An 8,723-nucleotide genomic window follows, 5' to 3' on the forward strand; every position below is an offset into this window, starting at 1 on the left:
AGAAACAGCTGTACAGGGTCCTGGTGAGACCGCACCTAGAATATTGTGTGTAGTTTTGGTCTCCAAATTTCAGTAAAGACATTCTGGCTATTGAGGGAGTGCAGCGTAATGGCGGGACTGACTTACGTTGAAAGATTAGAGTGACCCTTGAGTTTAGAAGGCTGAGAGGGGATCTGATTGAGACTTAAGATTATTAAAGGATTGGACACTGAGGAAGCAGGAAGCATGTTTCCGCTGATGGGTGAGTCCCGAACCAGAGGACAGTTTAAAAATAAGGCGTAGGCCATTTAGAACAGAGTTGAGGAGAAACTTCTTCACCCAGAGAGTGGTGGATGTATGGAATGCTCTGCCCCAGAAGGCTGTGGAGGCTAAGTCTCTGGATACTTTCAAGAAAGAGTTGGATAGAGCTCTTAAGGATAGTGGAATCAAGGGTTATGGGGATAAGGCAAGAACAGGATACTGATTGAGGATGATCAGCCATGATCATAATGAATGGTGGTGCTGGCGTGAAGGGCAGAATGGCCTACTCCTGCACCTATTGTCTATTGAACACAACAGCTCAAATCCAGCTGGATAGATGCCTTATTTGCATGAAAAACAACAAGGGTAAAGGTATTAAATTCCTTTCCATGACTACCTCCCCACCCCCCCAGCCCCAACCCCCCACTGGATGGTCATTTTGCATGTATATAGCTTGATTTTATTGAATTATCTAAAGTACAATGTTATAAATACTGTTTAGTGATGGTCGACATACTTAGCAAATGGATTGAAGCCTTCCCCATCACTAATTGTGCTGCACATACAGTAGTGAAAATATCATTGACTGAAGTTATTCCCCGGTTTGGGTTACCTAAATGATAAACTCAGACAACGGACCACATTTCATGGCTCAAATCAATACGGAATTATGTGAATCACTTTCAATTAAAACAGCAACTGCACTGCATGTATCACCTGCAGGCAGCAGGGATTGTGGAACAGGCTAAAAGTACCTTAAAAGAAAGATTATCTAAATTGACCAAAGAAACAGGGTTAAATTGGCTCAAACTATTGCTCTTGGCACTATTTCACATGCAAGTTACTCTTCATTTGTGGACTGAACTATCAGATGTAGTGATAGCTTATGGTCGGCCAATGAAGATTCTGTGGAATGCTCATACTGAACTGCTAGAGGACGTGGATCTCCATCTAACGGGTGAGCAAATGCAGAATTATTTGAAACAGTTAACTTTTTCTCTGAAGTTTCTTCACTCGCAGGTCAGACATTCGCATTGCGCAGCTGAGGAAAACACGATCATCTCCCAATATTCACAAGTAAACCCAATGGATTATGTGTTGGTCAAAAACTGGGAAAGAAACAAATAAGGACACCGCTGCAGTGGCCCCTTTCAAGTACTATTAACAACACCAACCTCAGTTGAAATTGAAGGACACTCCAACTGAGTCCATCTATCTGATTGTAAGATTATTCCTCAACCAGTTAATAAAACAGCATGAACACCATTTTGGTACTCTTTGGACTTTTTGAATCCTTTGAGGTAGGTAAACATTTGACATTAACAAACCAGCCTACTTGGGAACTGCATACAAACCCCTATTTACATATGTTGTAAATGTATGCTGAAAAATTGAATAAAAAGTATCCCCATCCATTCAAGGGGAAGAATACCTCTTCAACCCCTCCCTTTCTACATATCAGAAACAGTTGAGTGAATGTTACGTCTGAATCACAGGGTTTAATGGGGGAAATGATAATATGGGAATCAGCAAGTTATGAAATGACTATATTTTAGATGTGGTATCAGCCCGCATATAATCACGACTCAGTTCCTCCTTCCCTTACAATTCATTAGAATAACTGCACAGGTTCCCTCTCCTTTAGAGGATCAGGACAAAGAATGCTAATGGGGCAGAGCAAATGTAACCTCACATTTGACTGGCAAGGCCCAGTAGTTAATATTTCAAGAATTGGAATTTTTAACCATGATTAGTCAAGGATATGGACTATTACATCTGATAGTCCATGGGCCTATTACACCACGCAGCTTTGGATGACATTGGCTGATGATTTTACAGCTTATAACTGCATGTACTTTATATATGGCAGCAAAGCGTACCCATGGCTTCCTACCAATTGGATAGGATCCTGCTATCTGGGTTATGTTGTATCCTACATGCAGCACCTGACCTCCCTTAAGCATTACCATTCATGAGCTGCAAAAGCCATTACTGGACTAGATCAGTTCCTCATGTTGTTCTTTCCGTTATACGGAATGGGCCGAGTATCCAGCGAATTTGTTCATATAGCCTCAGCATTATAAAACTTGGTCAATGAGACAGCTTTAGAAGCCAAGGCAACTGGACAAACACTGACTAAGGTCTCAGCTGAGCTAGCGGCTGTCCAGACTGTGGTACTGCAGAATTGACTCGCTTTGGATTATCTGCTAACCTTGCATGAGCTGTTGCGGGTCAGGAATGCTACATTTACACTCCAAATACCTCTGAAAATATGACACCAACTTAGTTGAACACATTGAGCAACATGGTGACCACATACAAGACATTGGCAAGGAACTCCGTGATTTCAGCCCACAGAGTTGATTGGGTCACAGAATATTTGACTGGATCTTTAAAGCCTTTTTGCTCATTGTATTATTAGATTAGATTACCTACAGTATGGAAACAGGCCCTTCAACTCTACTTTTTGACATTTACATAAATGATTTGGATGCGAGCATAAAAGGTACAGTTAGTAAGTTTGCAGATGACACAAAAATTGGAGGTGTAGTGGTAGGTTCATAACTCCTTGAAAGTGGAGTTGCAGGTAGATAGGATAGTGAAGAAGGCGTTAGGTATGCTTTCCTTTATCGGTCAGAGTATTGAGTACAGGAGTTGGAAGGTCATGTTGCAGCTGTACAGGACATTGATTAGGCCACGTTGGAATATTCTGGTCTCCTTCCTATCAGAAAGATGTTGTGAAACTTGAAAGGGTTCAGAAAAGATTTACAAGGATGTTGCCAAGGTTGGAGGATCTGAGCTACAGGGAGAGGCTGAACAGGCTGGGGCTGTTTTCCCTGGAGCATCAGAGGGGCATGGATAGGGTAAATAGGCAAAGTCTTTTCCCTGGGGTCGGGGAGTCCAGCATTAGAGGGCACAGGAGTAGGGAGAGAGGGAAAAGATATATAAAAGAGACCTACGGGGCAACTTGTTCACAGAGGGTGGTATGTGTGTGGAATGAGCTGCCAGAGGAAGTGGTGGAGGCTGGTACAATTGGAACATTTAAGAGGCATTTGGTTGGGTATATGAATAGGAAGGGTTTGGAGATATATGGGCCGGGTGCTGGCAGGTGGGACTAGATTGGATTAAAGCAAATTACTACGGATGCTGGAATCTGAAACCAAAAGAGAAAATGCTGTAAAATCTCAGCAGGTCTGGCAGCATCTGTAAGGAGAGAAAAGAGCTGACATTTTGAGTCTAACTGACCCTTTGTCAAAGCTGGGGAAAGTTTGGAGTTAAGGCATCGAATAATATGAAGGATGAAATGAGACTGTGGACCAGGACAGCTTTGAGACAGTAAGTCAGTGCTGCTGGAGAGAGAGGAGTCGAGTGCTTTCATGTGGCGGAGCATGGCCCTAAGTGTGGCTTTTAGGATGCGGCAAGAACAGCAGTTGGAAAAATGTTGTATATCGTGCAAGTACCTGTAATCCTGGAGGCTGCATGCAGGCCAGCTTTGACAAAGAGTCAGTTAGACTCGAAACATCATCTCTTTTCTATCCCTACAGATGCTGCCAGACCTGCTGAGATTTTCCAGCATTTTCTCTTTTGGTTTGGGACTAGATTGGGTTGGCATATCAGGTTGGCATGGACGGGTTGGACCGAAGGGTCAGTTTCTTTGCTGTACATTTCTATGATTGTATAACTCTCTGAAGAGTTACCCACACAGACCCATTCCCCTACCCAACCCCTGAGTAATGCACCCAACAGTATGGGCACTTTAGCATGGCCAATTCACCTGACCTCCACATTTTTGGACTGTAGGAGGAAACTGGAGCACCCAGAGGAAACCCACGCAGTCACAGGAAGAATGCGCAAACTCCACACAGTCACGCGGGGTGGGAATCGAACCCGGGTCCCTGTGCTGTGAGGCAAAGCAGATTTCCTACTATTGTTAGTAGGAATAGGAGTATTTGTTTGCTTGTGCCAATGCATTTTCAATCAGAATTTCCATGTGCCCATATAACTGATTATCATGATATGATAAAAAAAAAAGAGGGAAATGGGGTATTGTGGGGAACATTTAACATTGCATGATGGGAAAAATTGGCCCATTCGTGAATTATGATCAGTAAGTTAAAAAGGACTGTGACAAAAGGTTGGAGACAGGAAACATACACAGGCTGAATGCATACAAAACCTCTAAGCTTGTAACGGCTCCTGGTATATTTTGAACTGCAGATTTTAGCCTAAACAAAACGTCCGTACTCAGAATTAAAGTTGTAGAATGACATGAATGATTGATGTTTTGAAAAACCAATAAGGCAAAGTTCAGTGTTATGGATGGTAAACATTTAATCATAATCTGTCACTTCTCAGCGCATTTTCAAGTATATAAATGTTATTCTTTCCTTTTTAAAGGTACAAAAAGCTTGGAGCGTGCCAGGATCCTTTGGTTTCTTCCTCTCATGCTTTTTTAGCCAAAATAAACTGCATGCGGTGCTTCATTTAATAAAGACTGAATGTTTTTCAGTTCAAGATTGTTTTTGAATTTTTGTCTAAGCATTAAGTTTGCTCTCACAGACCCCTGCTAATTAAAATCTGATTCAACACATCAGTTAGGGCACTTTTGGAGTACTCTGTGCAATTCCAGTCTCTTTTCAGAAAAATGTTGTGAAACTTGAAAGGTATCAGAAAAGATTTACAAGGATATTGCCAGGGTCGAAGGGTTTGAGCTATTGTGTGAGGCAAAATAGATTGGGACTGTTTTCCCTGGAGCAGAGGCTGAGGGGGTGACCGTATAGAGGTTTATAAAATTATGAGGGGCATGGACAGGGTAAGTAGATAGTCATTTTCCTGGGGTGGAGGTGGAGGTGCCCAAAACTAGAGGCATAGTTTTAAGGTTTGGGGGATGGGGGGGGGGGGGGGGGGAAGCATGAATGGAATCAGCTACCAAAGGAAGTGGACGAGGCTGGTACAACTATAACATTTAAAAAAAAGGGTAGGGTTTAGACAGATATGGGCCAAATACTAGGTCAATTTAGGATATCTGATCTGCATGGATGAGTTGGACCAAAAGGATCTATTTCTGTGCTGAACAACTGTATAACTCTCATAAACAAACAAATGTAAATCAGGTTATGACCTGAAATTTCTTAGTTGAGCATTTTAAGCCGAAAATGTGTTGCTGGAAAAGCGCAGCAGGTCGGGCAGCATCCAAGGAGCAGGAGAATCGACGTTCTCCTGTTCCTTGGACGCTGCCTGACCTGCTGCGCTTTTCCAGCAACACATTTTCAGCTCTGATCTCCAGCATCTTCAGTCCTCACTTTCTCCTAGAGCATATTAAGCTGTCAATATGGTTGACTAAATAGGACGGGGCAAAAATAATCGGACTATTGAAATGATTTATAGGGAAGAATAAAATCAGGCAATTGCATTCTCACTCAGCTGAACAACAATGGAGAGATATGGAAGGAAAATGAGCCAGCTCACCACAAAAAGTCGAGAACATTTATAGAAGTAGAAGAGGGATAGTTTACTCAAATACGTTAGATTTTAAAAGAAAATATGTAGAAACATGAAAAAAACTGTCAGTAAGCAATAATGGACTCTCTCCCTGCCTTTATATCTTATCAGTTCATGTCAGTAGCTACTACGGTTCACTCATGCGCCATCACCACTCTTCGCTATTTCATTTGAAATTGCCGAGATCCACCCGATTCTTTGTTACCCTAAATGAAAACGCTCGGAATACTGACAGTGTTTCCGTGGATGGTTCTTTGCTCTGATGCGAATTTAACCACTTCGCCATTTGTTCCGCATACGCAGCGTCAGGAATAACCTTACAATTCCACATAATGACGAACGACAGCGCAAACAGAAACCTTAAAGACAGCCGGATCTTTTGCATTAAGAAAACAAAATCTCAGCCGGGAAGTTGCCGTGTTTAAAAGAGGCGCGAGCACGCGGCGACGTCACGGCGGGGGGCGGGGGTCAGCGCGAGACTGACCCCGCCCAGCGGCTTGGTCGGAGGAATGCGTGAACCGGCTCCCACTGTCCTGGACCGGTGTCACAGGGAAGATCGGTGAGAGGAGGCGGACGATCCCGGCGGTACCTCCACCGGCAAGTGTGTTTTTTTCTGAGGGACCGTTACCGCCATTCACACCGGTCTCTCCCAGGATTCCCCTCCCCCCCCCGCCTCTTTCTGAGCGACCCACCGTACTCCACTCCGGGGCTTACCGATGCCTAATCCGACTACGACGCGTCCGGCCAACAACGCGTTACGGTCGCTCCCAGCCGTCATCACTACCGCCCCCAACGTGAAGAGGGAGCTGGCCAGCAGTATGCAGGGTTTCCGTCCCCAGTAACCGTTGAGGAGGCCTCCGGCTAGCGCCGAAATGGCCGCGGCTCCCACCGTGGCCGACACCACCAGCTCCTGCCACAGCTCGTTGAGGGCGAACTCCTTTTTGAGCAATAGCAGGGCGCCCGAAACGACGCCGGTGTCGTAGCCGAACAAGAAGCCACCCAGGGCTGCGAACGTAGCCAGGATGTAGACGAAGCGGGGATTGTTGATATTCCTGCTGCCGCCTCCTTGCAAGTGCCTCCGGGCGGCGCGCTCCAGATTTCCCTCGGCGGCGGTTGCCATGGCCGTCAATTGCTGATGGTGGTGGCGGTTGTTGTTGTTGTTGTTACCGCCGCTGGCCACTTTGATCAGAGTCCGCTCGCCGAGCGTCTCGCGTTGTCCGTCCGGCCTGATCCACCGCTCCCCCTTCAGGTCCCTGAGGCTGTACTCGGCGTCACTGCCGTTGCGGGACATAAGGAGCCCGGGAGTCGGCTCCCCCCACACCACCTGCTGGAAGGTTCTCGACCCTCGCCGCGTGAGATATGGGGGGGGGGGGCGGGGAGAGAAGCGCTCGCGCTCACTACCTGGAAGAGCGCGTGATCGATGCTGTTCTATCGGCCGCTGCACTCGGATTGATTGAGGCGGCGGGGGGAAGGGAGCAGGGCAGTGAGATGCAGGCGGGGATCCAGACGCGCCTCTGTCACGTGCAACTCGTAGGCTGGCTGGCTGCCTGCCGGGTGGGGGTGGGACGCGCCAGTGACAACCGATGTTTTGTCCGAAAGCATCCGCGAATCCTGCATTCGGTGCCCCGCCCAGCCTTCACGGACAGCAGCTCATGTGCGTTTGCATCTAGGAGCATCCGTCGGCGGTGCTTTCCCGGATCCTCCACAGCCCAATCTCTTGGCAAGATGCAGTCAATACTGAACTTCAATCTTCGACACGCTGCAAAAGACAACTGAAAATGCAAAACTCCGCCAGATAAGATAAACCTTTTGTGTTAAATCGTAGAGTTCAATAATGACCTTGGCTATGGAAAAAAAATCGATGTTATTTGGCGCCATTCTGGTTATTTTTCAATAAAAATATACACGATGTAGTTTTTCATTTTTTCCGCTTCCCCTTCAATTCCAAATGTACGTTTTTTGCTTCATTAACAAATGAATAAATAATTTGTGATTTTAATTTGATTTGAATTTCTTTACAGTTCTTAAATAATCATAGCTGCACTTTGATTTCTTGCTACTGAATGCCACGTATACCTTGAAGGTTCTTCTAGTGAGCGATCCAACAAATGGAAAATCAATGCCACTGGGTCTAATTTTTATTCCTGATGAAGGGCTTTTGCCCGAAACGTCGATTTTACTGCTCCTCGGATGCTGCCTGAACTGCTGTGCTCTTCCAGCACCACTAATCCAGAATCTGGTTTCCAGCATCTGCAGTCATTATTTTTACCTAATCGAGATGTGTACATCAGTAATGACATTGTCATCAGTTTGTTGGCTGCTAACGGCTAATATTTATGACTTTGCTTCCTTTTTAATAGTCACGTTTTGATTTGTCAAGTGGAGAATTACTGGATTGAGCTCTTCCATTGAGCTGAAAGTAGAAACATTCTGAAAAAATCCATACGGAAAAACATTGTTTTTGTTTGTATAGTCAACAAAGGTTATTTCTCAGTTAGTATGTGTTTTTTAGTTCCCAATTTCTGTTTTATTTAATACAAGAATCGTTTTGTGATGTTTATACTAATTTGAAAAGTAATCATGCAATTAATATGGGTACACTAAAGAACTTTAACTGAAATTGTGATCTGAAAATATTTATTTTTGAGGTTTTCCTGAAAAGTGAGCATTGAACAATTCATTTCAGAAAGTATAGCACCACCTAGAGATACATCAACCAACAATTGCAAACACTTCTCTGCTTAACACCATTGTTTATTTCTCTGGTTCTTGATTTGAAAACAAAATACCTGTATTCCTGCCTCACAATTTTGGTCAAACGCTTAACCCACTTGAAGAGCTTGAAACGGACTATTGTAATGTTAAGCAGTTTAAATTGTTTTCCTTCTTACCTGTATAGTTAACTAATTACAAGTCACGTTATAGACTGTCACTTAATAATCATTCCATTATTGTCTAATTAAGTTTTTTTTCCCCTTGGG

General features: G+C 44.4%; 1 protein-coding gene and 1 long non-coding RNA gene across 4 annotated transcripts in view; one reads left to right on the top strand and one right to left on the bottom strand.

Moving 5' to 3' along the window:
- Nucleotides 1-7,430, bottom strand: part of LOC122561657 (proton myo-inositol cotransporter-like) — a 149,594-nt gene extending 142,164 nt beyond the window's left edge. For all 3 annotated transcript variants that reach the window (XM_043713609.1, XM_043713608.1, XM_043713610.1), the window contains exon 1: nt 6,457-7,430. In XM_043713609.1, coding sequence (XP_043569544.1) covers nt 6,457-7,033 — 577 coding nt within the window. In that variant the 5' untranslated portion in view covers nt 7,034-7,430. The remainder of the gene's footprint in view (nt 1-6,456) is intronic.
- On the top strand, nt 6,194-8,362 carry LOC122561659. The gene is made up of 2 exons (XR_006315077.1): nt 6,194-6,343; nt 7,413-8,362. It is a non-coding gene; the product is annotated as an uncharacterized LOC122561659 (long non-coding RNA).
- Nucleotides 8,363-8,723: the final 361 nt, after the last annotated feature.

This window comes from Chiloscyllium plagiosum, chromosome 23, assembly GCF_004010195.1.
Source record: "Chiloscyllium plagiosum isolate BGI_BamShark_2017 chromosome 23, ASM401019v2, whole genome shotgun sequence".
NCBI lineage: Eukaryota > Metazoa > Chordata > Chondrichthyes > Orectolobiformes > Hemiscylliidae > Chiloscyllium > Chiloscyllium plagiosum.